At 43.2% G+C, this 25,521-nt stretch overlaps 1 protein-coding gene across 3 annotated transcripts; it reads left to right on the top strand.

The window, feature by feature from the left end:
* The first annotated feature begins 12,401 nt into the window (after positions 1 to 12,401).
* Positions 12,402 to 16,622, top strand: LOC308407762 (amphoterin-induced protein 3). Of its 3 annotated transcripts, none has more exons than XM_080899613.1 (2): positions 12,402 to 12,499; positions 15,034 to 16,622. In XM_080899613.1, the coding sequence occupies exon 2, from the start codon at positions 15,076 to 15,078 to the stop codon at positions 16,435 to 16,437; it is 1,362 nt and encodes a 453-aa protein (XP_080755739.1). In that variant the 5' UTR covers positions 12,402 to 12,499; positions 15,034 to 15,075; the 3' UTR covers positions 16,438 to 16,622. The 3 variants fall into 3 exon arrangements, with proteins under 3 accessions (XP_080755739.1, XP_080755740.1, XP_080755738.1); XM_080899614.1 differs by lacking the exon at positions 12,402 to 12,499 and adding an exon at positions 13,047 to 13,150; XM_080899612.1 differs by lacking the exon at positions 12,402 to 12,499 and adding an exon at positions 13,085 to 13,399.
* Positions 16,623 to 25,521: the final 8,899 nt, after the last annotated feature.

Below are 25,521 nucleotides of genomic sequence, written 5' to 3' on the forward strand. Positions count from 1 at the left end.
AAAGACTTTATCAGCAAAGCTATTTAAATGTTTATAATGAAGAACACTGTAAATCCCCCAAGTGCCCCCGTACAGCAGAGTATACACAGCACAACAGTACGCAGCAGGTGGTAATCATTGTGCAATCACTCAAACAACAGTACACACTGAGGCCCCCGAGCCTCCAGCCACTCCCCGGGCAGCCCAGCCCCTGATATTTGCTGGGCGTGTGATTTGTTCTGGGATCTAAGCAATAAGTAAAGCTTCCTCGTGGCCTTGTAGCCAGATTGAATTGCAAAAAACATGTTGCACCTGGTGCAGCAAGAATGGGAAAGAGAAGCAGCAGCACTGTCTGTATTCACTATCTGATGGCTGCAACCTTATTGAAAATCTGATAATGATATTTGGTGAGCTTAATGGTTTCCCTCTGCAGGCGACAATCAGTCTCACTCAATCCTGTTTTCGTACCCACCGCTCCCCATCCCCCCTTCTCTTTTTCATCTTCTGCCTCACTTTCACAGCGTGCGGCTGACAGAGAAGCATGATATATGGCTGCATCTCTCCGTTTTAGAACCCACAGCAGCACGTCATTTTTCCCATACATTTTGTTTTTCAACTTGAATTAGCGTCTGCTTTAGTGAATAATCAATGGGAATCACTGCAGGTGATCAACGCCAGTCTGTCCTCTCGTTATGTCTATTCTGTGGCTCCACTGTGCCTCTGATTCAGCTGCTGAACAGCATAACTGAAGCAGGTAAGGGCTCTTTGTCCAGCCCAAGGTCACTTCAGCCAGAAAGGTTGGTTGTTGTAGCACCTGCTTGAAAAAAGAAATATAGAAAATGTATGATGCCAGTACAGGTTATATACTCCCCTCCACCCAACACCACCCAACATGAAGGCGTAATGACCCATTTGCCCACCGGCAACATTAAACTTTCATCAAATGCGTTCTAATGGAGTCATACATACTTTACCGAAAGACAGCAGGCTACATCCAGAGTCATATCTATCTGCTGCCGCGGCTCACTTTCGCAGCAGACGTTTTATTAACAGTTCCTCCAGAAGCACGAAGCCTGCATCACTTCCTCTGGAATACCTGAAGGCTTTCAAGCCACATTGGCATTTTCACTGTAACACATTTGCAATAATTAACAGAGCTAACTTTCTTATTGTGATTAATAATAGAGTAGAAGATACCATTATTGAGCCACACATTAAATTGCACTCATTAAATTGACTTCCCTGAATGTACCAACTCAGACTACTAAGCAGGACTGTGGAAAGGTCAATGTGATCGTTATATAATTTAGCTGGAGAACAATTATGAAATGGTCTAATAAGAGTGATTTCTAATGAGTGATGTGAGCAATGTGAGAGTGACACCCCTTCGTCGGTGCAGCTAATCTATCTCATTGTCAAAATGTGAACATCCATTTCAGGATTACTCTCCCTTTAGCTGTTTGTGGTACCTACACTGAGACTGCTAAAGCAACTCAATTATAGTTTTGTTTCTTTATACTAAGCCAAAATAGAGAATTTTTAATTCCATTGAATGCCATTTTATATTGCTTATTTCTTTACAGATTAACACCTTGGATTTTAAAATATGTGAGTGCTTAAAAAATTCTTGTTTATGCTTCTAGAAATTAACCAGTGGGTTCAAAAAACTATTTGGCTTGTAAAACCGTAGAAATAAGTGCCGTCAGGTGCTTTTGTCACTGGTGTGTAGATTTCTTTACAGAAGCCTGAAACCCTGTATAAACAGTCTAATAATCATCTAACATGCATATATTATGTGGGTTTTAAGAGCCATTTTCTGCATGATAAGTGCTTTTAATTCTCCTTCTGTGAGTATTTTTTGAAAACAAACCCCTAAAACAAGACAGACTCACATAACATATTCATTGTCTTTTCGCATCTTGTTTTTTTTTTTTTTTTTAAGTAATTGATTTCCATGCAAAATGCACAAAGTAACTCTGAATAAAAGAACCTTTCTAAAGTTTTGACACCTCATCTGCTTTGCTACAAATTAAGTCCAAATTCAGTATTTTCCCTCCTGTGCACGGAAATACTTCTGAACCAGGGCAAAGTTGGAAATGGTTGCAGAAGACCAACTATCTATTCTGCTAGCTTCAGCACTCAATAGCTCTGTGATTAAAGCCAGTCCATTTTATCGATTGAAGTGGAAGGAGAAAAAAACCCCAGAACCTTTCAACATTTCAGTCTCCACTTCTCCATCTGTAAAAGTGGTGGAAAACCTTGACCATGTCCAGGCAATTTGGTCGGAGAGGGCCTCTCCTGTTGCACTCAGTGACTCTGGCCATGCTCTGTTACCTCATCTCATCAGCTGGGAAAGTATTTGTGCTTGTAGCTCCAGAGAAGGCGGCCACGAGTTAAATTGAGTTACCTGTTCGGAGATGGTTTCATTTTCCACGGATGGCCCCGGAGAGCCTTGATGGAACTGCTAACTGCTCATCACCCTTCATGTCCTCCAGTGTCTGTCTGAGCAGAGAGCAGCGACATGGCGACATCAGCAGCGTGGCTCAGGTGGCACGGACAGCTGGCCGCAGGATCCATCACACTAGCTCAACTGTGGAGTGCAGTCAGATAAATCTGCTCCAAATAAACATTGCTGTTTCCATCTTTCACTGACGTGAAGCAACATTCTACTTCTCCACTTGCCATCTCTTTTCTTAATAAGCGAACACAAGCTGCGGTCTGATGAAGCCCCGGCGTTTCTCAACTTCACTCATTCATTACAGAACAGAAGTGGTCATGCATGAGAACACACGCATACATGCAATCAGACATTTTAGATAAGTGGGCAGCGGATTCCCTCAGTAATGAGATAATGATTAATTCTATGGCTGTGATTTATATGAGAGGTCTATATTATGTAGGTTAATCCTCATTGATTTGGGTATAATGGATTTTCTAAGATATGTCAATCTCTCATAAGTGATATTGAAGGGTAAAAGGCTAGAGGCCTGACTCATGTCCTGTCTGTCTGGGTTGATAACCAAGGGGCTGGAGATGAAAGGCGGAGAGGAAAGGTGTAAAGAACTGATGTATGGAGATAAAAGTTGAGAGGATAAACGAAAGGCGAGAAATAAACGATGAGAGGGGATGAGGCAAGAAGTGAAGGAAAGGAACAGAAGGAAGGTTTGCCAGGAGAGCGGGGAGGAGGGGGGGCAAGCGGAGATATGGAAACTGAGGAGAGAAACAAGAGATGACAGAAACAGGAAAAAAGAAGGGGATGAGAGGATAACAGATAAAAGAGCAGAGGATGAGCAGAGAGCCAGCCACCCCACAGTCACGTCACACAATTTACTATGTTCTGGCCCATAATGTTTTATAGCACAATCATTGATAGCACAGTAGTCAGTAGCGATCTCATTTCACAACCCATATCCTTCAGTAATGTGAACACAAAGGGAGAAGCAGAGCTATTAGCAGTGTCCAGTAGTCATCCGCTGCTACTCATGCATAATTGGCTTTCATGGAAGGAAGCAAGAAAGGGTAAACAGCAAGCAATCATATTAACTCCTGCGAATCCTAATTGAAATCCGTTAACAATCAACAGAGATAATAGAGGCTGAGGAGACATGGGCAGTTCACACCCCGAGCCCTCTGTCTGCTCTTCATATACTGATACGCATCAAGACGTGTTATTATGATAATCGATAGTTACGCTTGTACTCGACGGTCGTGTAAACACCAAACATCTGAGCATGAAAGCAGTGAGGTGAGATTTCACCTCAGTGAGGGATAATTTTTCAAATTTAAGTTTGTTCTCTTTTCCGCCCGCCTCACGCTCTGCAAGATTCAAGCGGGTTTAAAAATCGAACGATGTCCAGAACTGTCAGTGTTTTTTTTAAATGCAATCAACAAAATTGCACTATTAAAACAAGATCAATATTAATTTCATAACTGTCTGTTAAATACGGAGCCAAAGCAGGCACACAGTAATTTAGCTTAGCATAAAAAAAGCGCTGGAAGCACTGGGAGCCAGCAAGGCTAGATTACCACCTTGTTTTATCAAGTTATCCATCATGCGTTTAATATGTGCAGCTTGGATATGAAGTAAACAATATGCTAAATGAATTAAATGAGTGAGTTTCCACAAGGCAAGGCTAGTAATTTTTCACCATTAAACTGAGCTAACTGTTGCTGATTCAGGCAACATGCACGAAATATACACAAGACAGTCACTATCCAGAACTGAACCAATACATAAAGGCTGCTTTGACTGCATCATTATTAAAGTACTGTGTGTCTTCTAGCAAGTTTTATTCAGTGTTATCATGTAAATGCTACAGATTAATGCTTTCAATCAATGTTATTTAATTTGTAGAAGTGTTAATTCTAATAAGAAAACATAACAAAAATACTGTAACTGGAATGTTAAAGTCTTAAACCACTAGATGGGGTGCTTGTCTCTTCACAGTTACAGTCACCTTATGCAAGAGACTGGATGAATGAAGAACATTTCAAAGTGGAGATAGTCATGTTGTGCCTAAGTATGCTGTTTGTGATTCAGATTATGCAACGTGAAACAAAAAAAAACTCACCAGGTTGTGGGAGCTTTGAGTAAGATATTCTTGAATAATGCACTGCAATCACAGTGAACACAGAACATATGGAGCATCTGAGCAGCTCCTCGTGACAAGCAAACAGTCTCATACTGCCTGCAACTCCTTTTCAGCAAAGAACTCATCCAGACTGCAAATTCGCCCGGGGAAAGAAAAGAAATAAAATGCAACGCTCCAAATCTTTACCCAGGCACTGACTCATTTATATTTGAGAACCTGGCTGCCAGCCATGCTAACAAAAAGCTGTTGAAAGACACTGAACAAGGGTGCACCTATTCAGGTTCAAAGGTTCACAACTGGCACACAGAGGTAGTGGAAACACTTCATCTGCGGGACTTGGGAGGTCATGTCGGACTTTCCTGCGCAATAATGTGAGAGTCAAACCTGCTTTTGTGTCTCAACCTAACATGTCACAATGTCAGTCATTTATTCAGTGATTGACTCTCAGTTTGACATGACTTGTTTCACCTGAGTTTCCTTCACTTTAGCTTGTTTTTCAAATCACATCACCAAATGTTTTGTGATATTAACATATTTTTCATTTAGGACTCACGCTGGAGTGTTTTTCGCTCTGCAGTGTGACATATCCTTCGGAGAGATGTTTTATTTTTGTGTTGTTTGTGTAATGTTGTTTACCTGTGTTCATCTTTCTTTTTGCCTATCTTTGTCAGGTTTTTCTTGAAAGAGATGTTTAATCTCAGCGAGGTTTTTCTGAACCAAGGTATTATTTTTAAGTAAGAGGAAGTATAATAACAAAAGAAGTCTGAAATAGTCTTTTCTACATCCCCGCATGTCTTTAATGTTCAACAAAAATATTCTTCTTACATCTGAGAATTTAAAGCTTTATATTATCGACTCTTAGCGAGCTTTGCAGTTTCTCAAGGGCAAGATAAGAGCAGACGTTTCGCTGTGCACCACTGCGTTTCTTTTTTTCCCCCTTTCCCCCTTCCCTGCAGCAGATGGTAAAGAGAAAAAATCACTTTCTGCTGGGGGCAGGATGCATCTGGGTCAGGGTTTAAGCTTTGAGGTCCACTCTGAACCTGGCTGACTTGACAAGCGTATTTTGCATTGGCTGAGTCCAATCACATATATGAGAAGGAGGGAGGCAGGATTTGCGAAGCAGCTGGATACAAAGATACTGATTAGATTAGGGATTTTACAGAACAGCGGGCTGAAGCAACAGACACCAGCCTGACAACAGACGCACACCGGAACATGCAGAGACAAATAGAGACTCCCAAAAAGATCTGCAGGCAATCTCAAGTGGAAAAAAGGTGGAAGAGATGAAGAAGGTGCTAAAAGTGACATTCCAGGGGACCTCATTCTGTTAAAAGTACACAGACTTTTACTGTATGATGAGAGACATGTCATGGTCCTGGGTCGTGCGACCCAGTGTTTTGTGTTTTAGCCTATTTTGATGTTTATTCTTTGTTTAGGGTCACTAAGGCAGTCCAGCCATTTGTACATATTACCCGTGTATTAAGTCTCCCTTGCCCTTCGTGTGTTTATGTCTGCGTGTCTTATATTGTCAAGTCCATGCTGTCGGTTATGTCATCTCCCCTGTACTACGTCTCCCCGGTTCATGTGTCTTGTCTAATCTCCATGTTTCCTGTTTTACTTTGAAAGTCTGTATTCACGGTCAGTGTATTCAGTTTCACTCCTTCTGTCCTGTCGTTAAGTTCATGTGTGTCAGCTGTGTTCCCATGTGTGGCCACTTCCCCTGATCATCCCTCATGTGTATTTAGTCTCTGTGTTTCATACAGTCTGTCTCGCGTCGTCTGTGTTACCACCTCCTGTGTTCTGTACCTCCAGCCATAGTCTTTCCTTAGTTTTGTCCAGTTTAGGTTTTCTGTTGAGTACTACACGTATGCTGCCCTCATTCTGTTTTTGTTCTTTTCATCAGCCATAATAAAAGGCTCGTTTGTTGGAATCCACTCCTGCATCCTCGTTTGTGTTCGCACCTGGGTCCACCACACACCTTTCCGCACGGTCTGCCTCCGCAGACCGTGACAGTACGACGCGAGCATGCCGGACCCAGCGACACATGACATGGAGATCGTCCGGACAGTGGAGTCGCTATGCGACCGATGGCTGCACTGTCCCAGAGAGGGGGAACGGGAAGAGTTAGCCCGCCAAGTAGGGGTGTGCGTGTCCGTGTTCCCCTGGTTATGGGAGACGCTGCACCCCCTCGTCAGCGACTTTCTCGTCTCCACTCTCCGACTCCGCCCGCAGCAGCAGCGGCCCGGCGAGTGTGAGTCGTCACCAGAGCCATGCTGTTGCGGTGTTACCCCGCTACCTCATGAACCAGTGGCGGTCAGAGTCGGAACGGTGAGGCTCACCACCGACACACACACTTCATCGGCTTCCGCATCTTCGCCATCGCCTGTCTGCACGGAGATGCCCGAGGCTATTGACTTCGGTGAGGAGGAGCGGCAGCAGGTGTTGCGGGCGTATCGGGAGGACGAGCTACGCTGGAAGCCCTGGCTTATCTCCGAGGAGGAGCTTCTGCCAGCCGCCCCGCCTCGGACCGGCCGCCCGTCCTCGCCGCCTCGATCGGACTACACTTCTCCCGCTTCTTATCTGGCGCGGATGTGGTCGGAAGACGAGGAGCCGCTCGCCACAGAAATCCAAGTTCCGTCTGCGTCCACTTCAAGACGGAAGCGACGTTCACGTCGCCGTCGCTCATCGCTACGGCATGTGTCGCCCTCCACTGAGCTACACGAGGAAGCTGTGGGGGGCATGGATTCCGACCTCGAGGGGCGGCAGCGCGCCGCATGCGCGCAACTGCAGGAGGAGCTACGGGAGGAGCCATGGCTCGCTCCTCACTACGGTGAGATCTTCCGCGGGACACGCCTAGCCCTTGGGGGCCCCCGGAGTTGCCTGGAGCTCCCGCCTGCCGCCCCGCCAACACTCGCCGCCTCAGCCTCTGCGACGCCGCAAGAGGCTCCACTTTCCACGTCAACGGGACCCACGGCCAAGAAAAAACGGCGTTCGCGTCGCCGCCGCATCGCCCGACGCTCGGAGGTTAGTGACGATGTTTTGTGTCCACCTAATCGCTCTGGATGTACTGAGAGCGAGGGGCTCGGAGGGACAATAAATGTCTCAGAGATGAAGACCCCGTGTACCGGTACTGTTAACTCTGTCACCCCCCCAGGCACCGTGTCACAGTCTGTTTTCTCGGAGGCCAGTGAAGAAGCTGTCTTTCCCGTGCCTCTGGCTACTGATATTGAAGGTGTTACTCTCGTGCCTACGTTTTGTATTGGCAATAAAGCTAAGTTTTCTGGTGTTGGGCATGCTGTTTTTGGGGACGCCACACTGCCCTCACAGTACTGTGAACCTGACACTGCCAAACCGGCCATAGGCACTTCGGTTTTGGGGATCAACCCGTGCGATGTTCTGTTAAACCCTGTTATTATGAGTGTGCAGGCTGAGGGGGAGGTTAGGGAGATAGAGGATAGAGAAGACGCTGCACACCCAGGACATGCGTCTTTCGCTAAGGAGGCTTCTTTTAAGACTGTTACGGCATCTGGAGCCTTTTTGAAGACTGTGTCTCAGCCCCTGCTATCCATTGACTATAAATCACGTGAGAAAACGTCTGATCTGATTAGTAATAAGACTGTATTCCCTTTGACTAGCACCCACCTTTTGGGGTCTTTTTTCCCTGTTCCCAAGCCGAATAATGAATGTTCTGCTTATGTAACTAGCCCAGCGCAAGAAGGAACGTCTGGTGTTGATCGGGAAATTGTATGTTATGTTCCGGCGCTAATCGGGCCCCAGGTTCCTCACTCTGCTGATGATTTGACCAGAGTGAGTGCTTTGGGGTCCGACATCAGCAACCGCTCTTCTACACCAGTCCGCCGGGGCTGGACGAGTATTAAGGGCCTGCCGGGTTTTCCTATGTCTGTGAATGGCATTGTGATTTCTGTTAATACTAAAGTGAAGGTCTGTTTATGTTGTGCTTTCCCCTTATCTAATGACAAGGCTGTATTTTGTGTTTCCAAGACTGTCGGGGGGGGGGGGGGGCGCCACGCTAATCATCACAAACCAGCTAGCCCTTTAACCGCACCCCTGGGCCAGGGCCTTTTGACTGCAGTTAATGAACTGGCCGATCTAAGGACAATTCAGCCGGATTGCTCAGAGCCAGTCCACTATGTTTTCTATGCCACGCCAAGTCCATGTGCATCCCACTCACTAGCTTTCTACAGCCGCCTAGTGTGTGGGGCTGAACCCCTCCTTAACTCAGTCTCGCCAACAGGGCTCTTAGACTCCAGTAAGTGTAGTTGTCTCCCATGTGACTGCCAAATTATTGTGTTCAAATCATCTGCACCTAGTCCTGGTTGTGTTATGTGGGTTCATGCATCGAGTCTTGGCCTTAAGAGTCATGCTTCCTGGGACAACATAACTGTCACTTGTGTCACTGAGCCACCTTGCTTCTGGTCTGAAATATTGTTTGAATCGTGCTCCAAGACAGAAGGAGTGTTTAGCTCCCCAAGAAGGGCAACTAAGGACAATTCGGACTGTGTTAAGGACTTAGAGACATCAAGGTCCTTGTCTGTCGTTGCTCCTCTGCTTACATCTGCCAAGGACAGTGTCCGGAGCTTCGTGCTCACTCCCAGGGTGGCTGTGGCGTTACCTGACCTCTCACCTGCGTCTGATCTCCAGGTAGAGGCAGTGGACACCCAGCCAGCACCTGAGCTAGCTCCCACCACCAGGGTCAGGGCAGCCGGAGGTCAGCCATATCCTGCGTTTACACCCCAGGCGGGAATGGCTGCCGTCCGGTTTGTTCCTACACCCAGGTGGGTTCCCAAAGTTATGCCAGTCAGTACACAGCTGAGCTCCGCACCCAGCCTCGGCGCTCAGGTGGGAGCGGTTGTCGCTCTGCAGGTGCCTGCACCGGCTCATGTTTCCATTGGAGGCTCAAGAGAGTCATCGCCACCACGACAGCCTCCTGCTCTGCTCCCTGTCCAGGTGGCAGCCCTGCTCCCGGTCCAGCCAGGGGCCTCCTTAACTGTTCACCCTGCGCCTGCTGCTGGATGCCCGGGTGTGCCTATCCGGCATCCTGCAGCATCCACACCACTTCACGTCATGCCAGCTGGAGGGCCCGAGGAGCCCCTCCGGCCTCATGTCTCGTCAGCTGGAGGGTCCGAGGGGCCCGTTCAGCCTCATGTCTCCGCTGGAGGGTCCGAGGGGCCCGTTCAGCCTCATGTCTCCGCTGGAGGGTCCGAGGGGCCCGTTCAGCCTCATGTCTCAGCTGGAGGGCCCGAGGGGCCCGTCCAGCAACCTGCCACGTCTGCTGGAGGGCCCGAGGAGCCCGTCCAGCACCATGCCACGTCTGCTGGGGGGCCCGAGGAGCCCGTCCAGCACCATGCCACGTCGGCTGGGGGGCCCGAGCCGCCCATCCAGCCACCTTCTGCGTCGTCTGCTGCAGCCTCAGAGTCGTCGTCTGCTGCAGCCTCAGAGTCGTCGTCGGCTGCAGCCTCAGAGTCGTCGTCGGCTGCAGCCTCAGAGCCGGCGTCTTCGTCTGGTCCGGCCTCATCGGAGTCTTCAGCCTCGTCTGGTCCTGTGTCCACCGGGCCTCGGCCAGTGCGCCTGACACTGCTCCGTCGCCGCTGCCTTCCGCGCGGCCGGCCCCCTGAACTGCTCCGTCGTCTCCTTCGCCGCCGCCGCTGCCTTCTGCGCGGCCGGCCTCCGGACCGGCTCTGTCACCTGTGCCGCCCGCCTGGTCGGCCCCCCGACCATGTGACCCGTGTACTCTTGTGCCTGTGGGCTCTGGGTCGGCCCCCTGAACTTTGTTTGGACTTTGGTCTTGTGCTCCTGTGTGTTCTGTTGTTCGTTTTGTTTCCTGTTCTGGTCCCTCCGTCCTGGTCCCCCGCCTCCCGCCCTGGGTGGGGTTTTTCTGTTTTTGTTTGGTTTCTCGGTTTTGGGCTGTCGGGAGCCAGCCCTTGAGGGGGGGGTATTGTCATGGTCCTGGGTCGTGCGACCCAGTGTTTTGTGTTTTAGCCTATTTTGATGTTTATTCTTTGTTTAGGGTCACTAAGGCAGTCCAGCCATTTGTACATATTACCCGTGTATTAAGTCTCCCTTGCCCTTCGTGTGTTTATGTCTGCGTGTCTTATATTGTCAAGTCCATGCTGTCGGTTATGTCATCTCCCCTGTACTACGTCTCCCCGGTTCATGTGTCTTGTCTAATCTCCATGTTTCCTGTTTTACTTTGAAAGTCTGTATTCACGGTCAGTGTATTCAGTTTCACTCCTTCTGTCCTGTCGTTAAGTTCATGTGTGTCAGCTGTGTTCCCATGTGTGGCCACTTCCCCTGATCATCCCTCATGTGTATTTAGTCTCTGTGTTTCATACAGTCTGTCTCGCGTCGTCTGTGTTACCACCTCCTGTGTTCTGTACCTCCAGCCATAGTCTTTCCTTAGTTTTGTCCAGTTTAGGTTTTCTGTTGAGTACTACACGTATGCTGCCCTCATTCTGTTTTTGTTCTTTTCATCAGCCATAATAAAAGGCTCGTTTGTTGGAATCCACTCCTGCATCCTCGTTTGTGTTCGCACCTGGGTCCACCACACACCTTTCCACACGGTCTGCGGAGGCAGACCGTGACAAGACAATCAGCAGAAAAGGGCAAAAAAAATTGTTTTGCAATTTAGGAGAATAAGCTGCATAGACGCTCAACTCTTTTTCTTTTGTTTACCTCCTCGTGCTTTGATTGAATTGATCTTGGGAGTCAAAATCAAAAATAATAAAGTACCACAATTGTTCAACCACATCAAGAGCAGCAAAACAAGGGCCTGCCTGAGCAAAAGAATACGTTCCCCACACAGTTACACCGAAGCTAAAACCAAATGCTGCCAGTGACATCACACTGGCACAATCATGAACCTAATTTAAAGCCTCATATGCCAAAACCATGAATCATTATCAGCTTATGCACACTCTGGTTTATAGGTCATGTGTGATCCCCTTATAATCAGGGACTTGGGGACTAACACTACAGCAATACATTCAGCAGCCCATTCAGCAAACGGTGCTAGGAGTGTTACATAACACCTTAAAACAATCAATGAAAGGTGAATATTTAAAAAGCTATCGAGATTAAGGCTTTCTTTATAGTAGGACAAGGTTCAATTTGCAGGCAAATAGACAAATTACTAAGAGAGCCATTTGAGCCACATTACAAGCCCACGTAAACATAACACCTACAAGAAGGGCCTGTTTAGAATCCATTCCTAACATATCTCAAATGTACACGTGTGGGTGTATGTATTTCTTACATGTTGCAGCCAAGCTGATGACTAGCCCTGGGACAAGATTGTGTCATTGCTTTTTCATTTCAGCACAAACACAGCCAAATGTGTTTTCTTCATGCTCAACCCATTTTTAAAAACAAAAAAAACCCCAAACAAACTAAGGAGCAGGTTTTTAAATCGATCTCTTGTTGAACTTAACATTCCTCCTTAGTCGTTCTCATCCACATTTCTGTGGACACCGACATCTTTCTCCATTACCCCACCGTCTGAGAAGTGAAGCCCATCCAGCGAGTTTGAATCCGTGGGGAATCAGGTTATGTGCCTCTGCAAAGTGAGTGAGTGAGTGAGTGGGAGTCAGTCAAAGCCCCGAGCACTTGCACAGAGGGAGGTGGTGGGTTGGGGCTAGCAGAGAGGAGGTGGCTGCTGGGAGGCAAAGCTAATTCACTGTGACAGAAACCAGAGCTGTCAGGACCACCATGACCAAGCACCATGGACAGCATATATCCAGTCAAACCCACAGCCAAGAGATGGGAACGGAGCAATGTTGGAGTTCAGAAAGAAAGCAGAGGATGTACTGCATAAGGCACTTAGAGGAAGAGTGAATGTGTGCATATTCGGGGGCAGGAGGAAGCAAATGTCGATCGACTTAAAACCACTCAAATAGACGCAGAGCACACAGGTGAGGAAAAGACCCGAAGAGCCTGAAAGCCTTCAAATACACCAAAAGATGAAGAGGGTTTCCAAGCTCACAGAAAAAACAGGTGTATTTACAGCATTAAGAAAACCAGCACTAAGACACAGTCACACATACTCAAAGAAAAACAAAAACACATCGAGCACAGCCAAGTTTCATGCCCCTGGGATTACTGGTGAAAGGTTACCGGATAACACATGCAATATTCATGTGTAAAGCTCCTGGGCTCTGCTAATATGTTAGCAAGCAAAATCATACAAATCTACTAGCACACTAACAGATCAGTGTGGGAAAACTGATATTGGTTAAAAATGGAGAAAGAGAGACAGAGAGAACGAGGAGGGCAGCCACCAGCATGATTACTTAATGATGAGAGAGGGAGACACAAGACTGGTCTCTAAATGACACGGAGAAGGAGGGGGGATTGTGGGAGATTAACTGAGCTCTATGCTGTTTGTTATACACTGCAAAGCACCGCAGGATGTTTCTCGAGCGGCACTCTCATTTGGGAAGAGGAGAAAAAGCCTGCTAGGGGGACCTTAAAGTTAGCTGAGGAGAACGGCGGGAGCCTTGAATTATTCCTCGAGCGCCTCGGGAGGAGGATCCGAAAGGAGATAAGGATTAGACAGCTATGTTGTGGGTATTCATTGATGGGGATACAACTCTGAAAGCGGGAAAACGAAAGAAAGTTGGAGTCTCGTATTGTCGCTAAGCAGTTTATTTTGGATTTGTGGTTTGGCCGTGTGTTCCTTTCTTCATTTTATTTTTTTGGAAGGGAGAATGAGATTAACTAAGTGAACAAAATTGCTCACTTGTCTGGGAGTAGTGTGAACTTTTCTCCTTTTGAGCTTTTAATTTCATAAAGACTTAAAAACATTTTTGAAGGTAAAGTATGTCCACACTATGCTTTCACAATGTGCTGAAAAGTTTTTAATTATATAGAGCTGTGGTGATTAGTCAGTTTATGAATTTGGTGATTAAAGGGAAATTAGTTGGCATTTATTTTCTGTAAGTTTGGTATAGATGAGTTGTTAGAGTTCAGAGGTATTGAACTGAAAAAAGCTTTATGTCGCAGGCTGAAAGACACTTTTCTGCTGTGATTGCGGATAATCTCAGTTTATGTCTGCCTTTTTTAAAGTTTTGGCTTTGGCCTCTTTGTTAGCTGCTGAATGCTCAGTTAATAACACACAACAATCGACGTGCCAAGAAACAATAAAAATAATTGTCATTTAGAGACAGTGATTACTGTGTATACAGGTCCGCGTATAGCTGGACAAGAACACAGTTTTCACAATTTAGACTGTGCACACTCAATGGATTTTAAATGAAGCAATCAAGATGTGATTGCACTGCACTTTCAGCTTTAATTCAAGGGTGTAAGCAAAAACATTGCCTTAACCATTTAGAAATTACAGCCAATTTTATACACAGTCCTCCTTTTTCAAAGAATTAGGTTTAAGCGAGCCAATGACAAATTAAGAAACTGATTTTAAGTGTTTGGTTTGGGCTAAGTATTTTTATTGTGTAGCCATTTATTGAAAAGATGTGAACATGGAAAATAAGAGGTCATCATTAGACTCGAAAAACAGAAACAAAACAAATTATCAAGACAATAAGAGTATATAACTGTAAGTGTATAGAGGTGTAACAGAGACTTTATAAAATAGCTGAAAACTATAGTCGATTTCTGTAGTAATACAAACTGTGGTTCAAGTAAAAAATATTTTTTTAAAGAAAATATACTTTTAGGTAAAACTCAGCATTGATTTTAAATGTTTTTTTATCTGATCTGACTGACTGATTCTATTTTGAAAGTTTAATACATTTTAAAAATATTCCAAAATAGGTACCCAGAGGGGTTTTAAGATAACGGCTGGCGAGACTTGCTTCTAAAACGACCTTGGTTGGATTTTTTGCGCAAGATCAGTGAAATGCTGCAGAATGGAACTTCACAACTGAAAAATAAAATATACTGAGAAAGAAGCCCTGATCTCAACTCACCTAAACATGATTTCTGTCCAAAATAAAGACCGAACAAACATGCATGGTGATGTCTTCAGGTTGAGGCAGTCAAAAACAGTCTTTATATTTAAAAATGTCTAATTATTCAAAGACTTTGGGGTCTGTGCAAATAGAATGACTATGGAAAAGATTTCATATTTGCAATATCTTTGCTAGAGCCTTTGCATTAAAGATGAAGTTCTTGTCATTTAAAATCGCCTTTTGCTGATCTACAGAGGCATAATCACTAAATAGAGGAATAAGTAGTCTGCATGAATCTGACTGTTGAAACATTTGAAAATATCCCAGCATGAGGATTTCTTATTCCAAAGCATTCCAAATATTTTATATAGAGTTAAAAGGATTCATGGTCACTAAAGTGAACCATTTCATCTTCTACTGTACCACAGATACTGAGAGCTCCAGTATGGCTGAACAGCTCAAAGCCTGAAACACTTGAAAATAGTATACCCTTCTCATATATCACCCTGTTTCTCATTTGATTCTTATCTTTTCAGGGAGAACCAGAGGGATTAGAAACCTTGAAGGATTCAAAAACCATGACCTGCGGACTAAATCCAAGCCTTCTCTTGGTGCTGCTCTGTTTTCTCCACAGCACTGAGGAGACCTGCCCCTCCGTGTGCCTCTGTATATCCGATGCAGTAAGCTGTAGCTCCAGCGGACTTACCAAGCTACCTCACTCCCTGCCCTCTTTCTCAATAAGTCTCGACCTCAGCCACAACCATGTCTCCTGGCTGAGTCCAGGCTGCTTCAACGGGATGTCCAGGCTGGAAAACCTGCTGATGGCGCACAATCAACTCAAAGCCCTGAATCCTGGAACTTTTCAAAACGTCTCTGGTCTCAGGCACCTTGACCTGTCCTCCAATAAGTTTCGTGCGGTAGAGCAGCACTACTTTCAGGGGCTTTGGAGGCTGGAGGAGCTCCTTCTCTTCAATAATAAGATTGCACGGGTGGAGGCCGGCACACTGAGTGGCCTGAGCAGCTTAAAAAAGGTCTATTTCAGCCTCAACCAAATCACAGACTTCCCTTTCTTCTCAATCCAAGATCACACTCATCCATTCCTGAGCATGTTAGATCTCTCATCCAACCGACTGACCCATCTGCAATGGGAGGATGTGAAAGCTTTACCCAGGTTGGTGCAGCGGGGCTTGTATCTCTACAACAACTCTCTGATCTGTGACTGCTCCATGTACAGCGTGTTTTGGCACTGGGACCTGAGGGGCTATGACTCAGTGAGGGACTTTAAGGAGGAGCATATCTGCTTCATTAACGGAGACCTACGATCGTCCATCCAATTTCTACAACAGAACCGATTCTTCCTCAACTGCACTGTGGAAAAACCCGTTTTGCAGCCCGTAACAGTTCTCCTTTCCAACGTGTTGGTTTCAGAGGGAGAAAGGATGCGTCTAGACTGCCAAACATCCCTGACGAGCACAGATCTCTCCTTTACGTGGCTCTCCCCAAGCAAAGGGCACATCACCAAGGCCAACATAGATGATAATCTAATTAACCTGCTTCCTAATGGTACTTTGGAGATCCGAGCAACCAAGGTCAATGACTCGGGACTGTATGTGTGCACAGCTGTGGATATTAAACAGGCACTGAATGCAACTCGGGAGGTGAACGTGACGGTGCTGCTGCCCACGGCAGAGTTATTCAACACTGGCTACACAACGCTGCTCGGCTGTATGGTGACTACAACGATTATCCTCATCTACCTTTATCTGACTCCATGTCGCTGCATCTACTGCAAACGGTCAAAGCAGTATGAGTCAAGCAGTCTATCTTCTACCCTCTTCCACTCTACAAGAGACCAGACCAAAAGCCAAACTAATAAACACGTAGCCTTCATTGACCCGGTGATGAATGAAGAAGGAACAGATTGGTCTCTGGAAAGCTGAAGTTTTTTTTCCACCCCCCCAGGCGGAAACTGAAAGTCTTAACTGAAAACTCCTCTGTATCTAGCTAGGACATGCTATTTGAGTAATAATACTATAAAGGGAAAAAAAGAACTTCACGTCTCCTTTCCAACTGTCAGATGCAGTTAAGAGGCATCCTGAACAAAAAAAAGAAAGAGAAAAAAAGTAATATCTCCTGTTTCAATTCTCCTCTTTCTGCCATGTGGCCAGGTAGTCGGAATGAAAGTTTCAACTTTGCTTTATACCCGCAACGTACTGGCACCACCAAATCACAGCGGAGCCATTATCAGTCCTTAAAATCAGCTAATAATTTCTCCGTGCTCAGCTACAGCACTAGGGGGAATATTTCTCATGGGATCTGAGAATGAATATGGCTTCCCTTTCAAAGTTTTGAAGATGGATTAGTTCCCCCCACTCCCAAAAAAAAAAAAAATGCAAGTGAATGACTGTACTGACTGCTGGAACTAAGATCAGTTTGCACACCTTACCTGGATTGAGGTTTTACAGATAGTGTAGAGCAGATAAGTGCTAGCACTGCATAAACTAAAGATAAATTTAAAAATGAAATGCAATATACACCCTATATCCCCTAATGTGTAGCTTGAACATGTAGCACCAGCTCCTGAAAACTTCATATCCTCATTTTCCTAAACTGCTTATGTCTGATTTTGTATTATTTTAGTAATCTTTTTTTTTCAGAAGCCATAGCTTACAGCAAACATTTAAAAATCTTATCTAGCTCAAAACAGAGGTGCATCCTGCAGTGAGCCATCATAAATATACATGTTTCATATAAACCTGTTGCATTAATCTGGCAGGGGAAAAAAAAGATCTGCATGCTGCTTATCTGGCAAAGAGCAAAGTGTAGAAATCAGGAGTGTCAAGAACCCAGACAAAAAGCAGCAACTGGCCTGCTCTTCAAAGACAGCATCTTTTTTTGATCAAACACAGCAGAGCACTTTGAACACTGCAGAATAAACACAACCACTAAATTTTGACTGAAGTGACAAATTCTTCAAGCAGCTGTGACTCAAACCCTGAAGGTGGCATTACTTTGTATAGCTTTGTTCTTACTGTTTGGTGTTTTGTGTTTTTGTGCGTGCTTTTTTTTTTTTTCGACTGAAGTGACTGAATATTGTTTGTTTGTTCTTTTTTTTAATTCAGCAAAACATGCTTCAAATGACAGAATTACACACTCCAACAACAGAGATGAAAGATGCTAAAGAAAAGACTCCCATGCTCCGCACTGAAGGAACAAAGTACATGGGTGAGAGGGTTTTTCCTGCATAAAGACATTTTTGGCACACCCCCCGCAGAGGTTTTTAGCCAGCCCCCAAAGGAAAATCAACCAGCACCAAATGATTAAGGGACTGAGAATAAAAGTAGCAATTTAAATCCTCTCTAAAAGAGCTTAATAACACTTTATCAAACAACCACTCAACAAGCAACGTGTCTTTTGAATTCCAGGGGTCAGGTCCCCTCTAGTCCACAGCTTTACAATCTTTTAGAACTCATTCAAACCAGTTTTGTTCATTGGATTTCATTTACTTAACCCTGCATCAGCATATTGGCCGCATTTTATCAAATGGTTGGAAAAAAGCCTGAAAATGCACATTTTTCTTATGACTTATGGCCTCTACCGTATGTAGATCAATCAGGCTTTATTGCTGCGTATAGTCACCCCACAAAGGCCGTTTCAGAGCCTAGAAAAAACCCTGAGGTTGACTGCATAAAAGAGCTAAGACAGCATATAGCTGGTCGATGATGAAGGGAACCCTGCCGAGACAAACAGCAGCCTCAAAAGAAACAAATCAATTTTCTTCAAGTCTAAGCATCCATAATGTTTTAAGATTGTAGCTTAATCTTAATAAAAACACTGGGTGGGACTAGGGATTGCATCAAGATTGAAAAGGATCAGATGTAATCCTTCATATAATGTCAGGGACAAGTCATCAGTAACTGCGTGTATTACAAAGCAGAGCTTGTCATTGGAGTTAGGGCCTTTGATTATTTTGAAATCCTTAATTAAAACATGACTCCTTTTAAGATAGAGGCGACTAATATTGTTGTGCAGCTTATATGTAAATTCAAGTTCAAAAGGAGGTGGGAAATCTGATATCAAATGGCCAACGGTGCATGAAAGTGGAACAGACTGGCTCTTTGACAGCGATGAGTTTCATCAGTATTAAACTCACAGGGATTAACCCAAAAAAATTCGTGAGACTAAGGCTGCATCCATAATAACACTTTTTTTGTTATGTTTTAGAACAATGAAAACAACTTTGGTTTTAGAACAGCTTACAAAATAATCTCTGAATATACTAACACGGCTGTAAATGGACATAATATCGTGCATTCACAACATGGGCGTGTGTGTATCAGCGTAAACAGGAAGGAGAGGACTGGGTGCTGGGAGAAGAATACTGAAAAGGATGCACAACAGCGGGGAAAAGTTAGGGAAAGGTTTTTTTAACTGACAGATGATGAGGTAGAAAGTAATACACGAGCATATGGTGTTCATGGACAAAGCAGTAAAAGGTTACAATAAGAGTAATCGTAAAGTTTCTGCCTGCCCAGATACCTACGAAGGATTAGGAGGGATTAGGAGAATTAGGGCCAAAATAATACAAGTATTAAATTTAAAGGACTTTTTTATCTTGTGGTTTTTTATTATAAGGATAAAGTCAAAATTTTGTAACATTTCAAGAATAAAGTATAACAAGTTAGAAAAAAGTTGTTTCGATTCAAACTACACCTGCTAGTAATTGGCAACATCTACAAAATAGTCTTCTTCTTTCAGCTGCTCCTCTTAGGGGTCACAATGGTGGATCATCTGCCCCCAATTCACCTTATCCTTAGCAACCAACCCTCTGCATGCCCCTCTTCACTGCATCCATGGACCTCATCTGTGGTCTTTCACTTTTCATCCTGCCTGGCAGCTCCATAATAACCATCCTGTGCCCAAAATATCCATGAACTTTCCTCTGTGCATGTCCAAACCATCTCAGCCTTGCCTCACTAACTTTGTCATGATTGCCCCTGCCAAATGCCTTGCATATATTAAGATAAATCATACTTTAGACTTAGTAATGGGGATATTATTTCACTTTTAGCACATAAAGTGTGGTAATAACTACTAGATCTATGAGAGCTGACTTTATTTTTGACATTACCACTTTATTCTCAAAGTAGCACCTGAACTTTATAAAATTATAGGGTTTTTTTTTCTAATTATAAAATAAAATCAGTAGCGTTTCCTGAAGTTTGAATTTTAAGGGTCCTTTATTGATGATGCTGTGTGGACCTTAGTCAGAAACGATGAGCCGTGATAGATCACCGTGCTATAATGCACTACTCTATTCATGACACCATCACTGATCGAGTATCAAACGTTTTCAGTGTGGTAAGCATCCTTTCTCAACAAAGATTACATAAGACGCTGCTGTGCGCCTGTATGATGTAACGTCTTGTATCTTGTTTTTCAGACACAGTGCACTAGAAACATTAAATGGTGCGATGAGTTGGAGTGAGATTTCAGGAGATTACCACAAGGATAAAAAACCAGGTTCTTGGTGAATTGCACTGTTTTTAAATCCTTCTAATCCGCTCTCTGACGCAGCAAACACAGCTGGGTTGGGATTTATTGTTTTTCTCATATGATTAGATTAGATTAACAGGTTAAAACAAAGAGGACATGTTGTGAGCTTTTCATGGAGGGCTTTCCATTTCGCCGAGGGTCCACAGGTGATCCTGGTTATGCAAGCTCACTCCAGCTTTAGGAAATAAACCTCAGTGTAGGCAGGATGTCAGAGTCAGGATGAGCGAAGCTGGTATCCTAAAGCTATTTGGAATCCAGCATTTTATTTTAACCTTGTGACAACAAGTACTTAACTGATAATGGGAGGCCTCAACACTGCGTTGCAAAAATGGAATGAATGATTATTGTGCTTTTTCCAGTTCATTTCAGACATGAGGAGGTAGTCAAGAGGCAGATTTGGTTTGCCGAAATCAGGACCCTTCCAGCATTTCATGTTTTGTTTATACTAACATTTAACCGCTGATGGAAAGTCCTGATAATAACACTGTAAAATAAATAGCTAATTTCCAGCATACAAAAAAAAAATGCAACTCTGTACAGCTCAGTCTTTTTGCTCCCTGCAAATCATCCCGAGGCATTCTGACAAATTACCCAGATGTAAAGGAAGCAACTCCTTAATGCTCGAAAAGATGTCCTTCTCCAAAGCGAAACACTCCATCAGGCCCAAATTAAAGCATGTACTTCCCCTTTCCAGATTAATTGTTTTCCCAAGTTCGACTGGGCTCCCAGGGATTCGAAATCATCTTAGTCAAGAATCTAATTACTGTGAAAGAGGAGTTTTAGTCTGAATAGCACGGGTTGAATTGCTTTCATTCGTGGAAGGCAGCCTTGACTGTCAACACAGGCTATTACTGAACTGTCAAAACAGTCATCAGGCAAGAGTGGAGGCATCCAGCTGTGTCAGATACATACTCATTTTTCAAATGCTGTGACACCCACAAACACACACTCCCTGTGTCACCTACAATCCTTATTTTATTCTAACTGGGCACCTAACTTGGAATATGCGCTTGTGAAAAGCTACTGACTAGGCTACATTATCTTTTTTTAGGAGGTAGGTCAGTTGCTTCCAAAAAAAGCCTAAAATAAATGCACACTGCTACACCAGACAACAGGCTGTTCATCATACCTCTGAGCTGAATGCGAATGCAAGCCACGTTCTGTGTTTTCAAAGCAGTGAAAAGCAGCGGGATTTCCAGCAGGGATCTGGTCTCAATCAGAGCACTGTGGAGTACATAGCATATGAATACTTCCTTAATCAGACCTACAGGCCCGTCACATTTCATTGCAAACAAATGAGTATATGCTCTTAAGCAGCATATTTTGGAGCAGTCTCCTGGCTCACTGTGTCTCACCAAGTAGAATTTAGATGGACATTATAGGATCTGACAATCAAAATGACCCAGTGTGTTTCAAGTTTTATACCGCAGCCCATGACTACGTTTTTACAACACTGTCTTGTCTATTTATTCTTCCTTGGCATTCAGTTGTATTTTTTTCCCACTGGCTTTATTGTACCTGTATCATGCTGTACCGGTTCTTTTGTTATAACGTGTCATACTTGTCCACTAAAAGACAACAATAAACTTTGATGAAATCTGGCTTTATTATTTCTATTAAAAAAAAAGACCTTAACTGTCAGAGACACTAGCGCTACCCAATCTGCAATACATTACAGTGTCACTGGTGGCAGACACTCACAACTGTGCTTTATGATACTATTTGCTACCATACTTACACAATGGCTCTGAGGATTGCAGTGTTGGTCAGTCTAAAACTCTGAAACATCTCAGCTATTATTTAATGGATTCCCATTACTTTTTGTACAGACCTCGAAGAAGTAAATCTGAAGATATTCGATTTTTGAGTGAAAGAAACAAGTACTGAATGGATGGCCATAAAAAAATGTTGCACACATCCAAGTCTGTTTAGGAATAACTCTTCTGATCCCCTGATGTTTCATCAGGCACGACTGTATGTTTCATTTGGTTTCTTACCAATTTTCTAAAGAACCAATGACAGTCACACTCAATTTTGTTAATTAGCAAATAATAGAGTGATGTTGGAATTTGAAATGATTAACGTCAGCGAGCTAGCATTATCTTTGTAAGCATGCACAGTCATGTGAGAAAAAGGGCTCTATTTGGGACCAATTTGAAAGCAGCGCAAAATATTTTCCTACCAAAACCTGATTTTACACAGGTGGCAACACTTGTTGACTATCAGTTAAACAAGTCAATTTGATTGGCAGCCCCTCTCTGCTATTTACCCACTTAGATCCTAAGGATGCAGTGAGAGTGTGTTTAGATTTTCAGAGGACTGCGCAAAATAGTGTGAAAACTTTTTTTTTTTTCACATGAATGTAGCTAGAACTTCTGCTGTGTCCAAGTGCAGCCTCATAGTGTTGCCTGCAAGGCTGTCGTTATGGTATCGCCATGTTGGCTACATTTATAATCTTAATGTAGCTATATGTGATTGACGGAGACTCATAGAAGAGCACTGGATTACATTTTTTTCCTCTGCTGTGTTGTTTACATTGTTTTGTGCATCGCCTCAAAGGGCTTCATAAAAAAAGCTGTCTTTAAGCAACATTACTTCTCTCTGCTCAAGCTGCATTCTAATGTAATGTTTGCAATGTTGCCTTTAGGCTGCAAACTAAAGACAAGAAAAACTGCAGTGTAAGGAGGAATGGGTCTTCCATAATGTCAGGTAATGAGAGAAGGGGTACTGGTGTTACACTTGCTCGTGAACAGAGGCAAGTTTGACTCTGGCCCAAATCCCTACATCCTGCAAAGGCACATCTACAAGGTAACACCTAAACCCAGAGATCTCTGCTGCTCACTGAACCCACAGGACCAATTTTAAAGCAATGGAAATACATACTTCTTTTGACCTGGTTCTTTCTTCCACAGTGTCCCATAATCCAATGAAAATTCTTTTAAAGAATCAAATGTATTATGTTCAAAATGATCACATTTTAGTGGTAAAAGATCTATTCAGATCAGAATTTTCAGCTGAAATTCCAACAGAGGTGCACATTTCCTCGAGAATGTACAAATTTAAGATGACTTATTTTTCAAATTAACTACATTTCAGAGAGAAATATTACATTTTAGCATAGATTTGGTGCAGTTCCTTTATTTTTAGGTCCATCTATTGCTTATCCAGATGCAGGTGTTAAGTTTCTCTTATGATCAAACACACCAGAACGGCTTCACATTCAAATTAAAATATTAAGCAATATTATAAAATGCATCATTAACTCACTTTAACATCCATTTTTATTTTTACTTTCTTATTTCTGTAACAACGACAATGCAGGACTTTTAGTTGTAAAGTATTTTATTAATAATATTAAGTGTAGTACAGTACAGGCACTTTAGCTTAAATAAAAGATCTGAAATGTTCTTCCTGCGCTGGGTGATAAAATATCAGTTTAAGAAATACTAAGTAAAAGTTCTTCCATTCTGAATTGTACCTAAATCGACATACTGAAAGCACCAAAAGGTAGAAAAAGCAGAAGTCCTGATTCTGCAGAAAAAAATGGTTCCTCTGACAGAAATATTATTATTTATGACTTTTAATATTGATACATCACTGCTTTACCAAACATTTTACTCTTGAACCTGCTGCAGTGTGCTACTTTATTATACAAGGCTGGGTAGTTTTATCTGATAAAGCTGAAGTGCTGAGAGATGATTAATGGGGTAGCAAAGTTCTGCTATCCAAGTTTATGTTCATTTTTTTGACTCCTCTTACATCTTTGCCTCTCAAACAGTTATCTAAATGGAAACCAACTCACAGCTTGAGAGTGGAAATATCTTTTTTCTGAGTGGTGGAGACTTCACTCCTAGATTTTCTGAATGTGACAGGTTGTAGAAACCAGGCTTTGTTTTCGTCTGAAAAGCAATGAGAGTTGTCAAATGTAGTGGAGGGACTGGAAGTATAAAGGAGAATAAAACGGAAGTGCTTCAGTCAAGTATGCAGGCTCTACTTTAGGGACTAAATGCACATAGTTGCGCTCCAAAATGCCTCTTGGTGACAAACTCATGAAAAATACGACAGAGTGGATGAGAGCATTTTAACACGTTTCAGCTAAAACTAACCTGTTATTTTTGTTTTTGCCAAAAGCTTTTTTTTCTGTTCAGGTTTATTCATTGTTTTGCCCACATTCTTTGAAAGAAAATGCACCAAGACCTACTCTACTTGCTCTCTGTGCAGATAACTTAAGAGTCAGATATTTTTTCCTCGAACAAACAAGCTAAGGGGAACGAGGGAACATGAGTAAAGACTTACATGAATCGATTAGCCAGGAACGAGCAGCTGCTGTTAGCTTTAGCACAGTTTAAAATTTGTTATTACGGTGTCCAATTCTAAGAAAAGTAGATGCTTAAAATTATGAAAAATGTTTTAAAATAAAATATCCAATTTAATGCTTTAAAATGTCATGGTTTTTTTTATTTTTTTTAAACTATTTCTGTGGGGATTTCAAAATAAAAGTCTCAAGCTACTTTTTAGGCCGTGCTTTAAATGTCCTATTTTCAAAATAAAAACCTAACTTCAAACCTTTTAATTTTTTAACCTCTATGAGTTGCTTGAAATGATCATTTTTACAAACCTCAGCTATCATCTTTGATTTTTTTTTCGTTACAACTCTTAGCAGCAACTAACAAAGGCTAGCAGCAGCAGCATATTCAATTGCATTTTTTCCATAACTTGCATAGTAAATTATATATTTTGCGTAATGTGTATGTCCCTTTAAAAATCAGTAGAAGTCAGTCTGTTGTTTGTGCTTCATGCTCCAGAACCAAGCATACCTGTATGAGGCATACAAGCCTCAGAACTCCGCTCAATATTGCATTTATAGTGGTTATTTTAAGTATAAATAACCATGTGGAGAAGGTTGCTAAAATAAATAATAAAAATACATCTTGCTCAGCATTTGTGTGACGGGTCTTAACCATAATTGATTTAGCAGGAAGAACTTATTTTCACATTTCCCTAAGCTTCCATGGCACAGCTGGAATGAGGTTCTGTAGAAAAAGGTGCTGCTAACCCATTTCTTACATTAAAAGCAAACAGCGCCCCCTGGCGTTCCCCTCTATCAGATGGCTGATGAGACAACTCACTCATCGACCCTCTTAATGAGTCTTTCGGTTGTGACAGAGTTGAAGAGGTGGTCGCACTCCGTATGGAGCCTCAAAGGATGTAAGTGCTGGAGAATATAGATTTATTTGATGTTATGTCAATGTCAGGAAATGTTTCCTTACTGCATTTTTTTTTAAAAAGGCCTCTAAATCTACCAGCACAAGCAATAACATTTGATGTCAGTATTTTAATTCCATTACAGTACTCTACACTGTCAATATTACACTTTAACTCCATCATCCACCTCCATGCTGAAAATTGAACTGTTTGGTTGGTGGGAAGTTCCAAGGCAAAGAAAAAAAAAAATAGTAAGACAGCTG

This window comes from Rhamphochromis sp. 'chilingali' (genome assembly GCF_963969265.1).
Source record: "Rhamphochromis sp. 'chilingali' genome assembly, chromosome: 12".
NCBI classification, from domain to species: Eukaryota; Metazoa; Chordata; class Actinopteri; order Cichliformes; family Cichlidae; genus Rhamphochromis; species Rhamphochromis sp. 'chilingali'.

Bases quoted from the DNA above. Each gene is read 5' to 3' on its own strand.
- LOC308407762 (XM_080899613.1), top strand. From the start codon at position 15,076: ATGACCTGCGGACTAAATCCAAGCCTTCTCTTGGTGCTGCTCTGTTTT.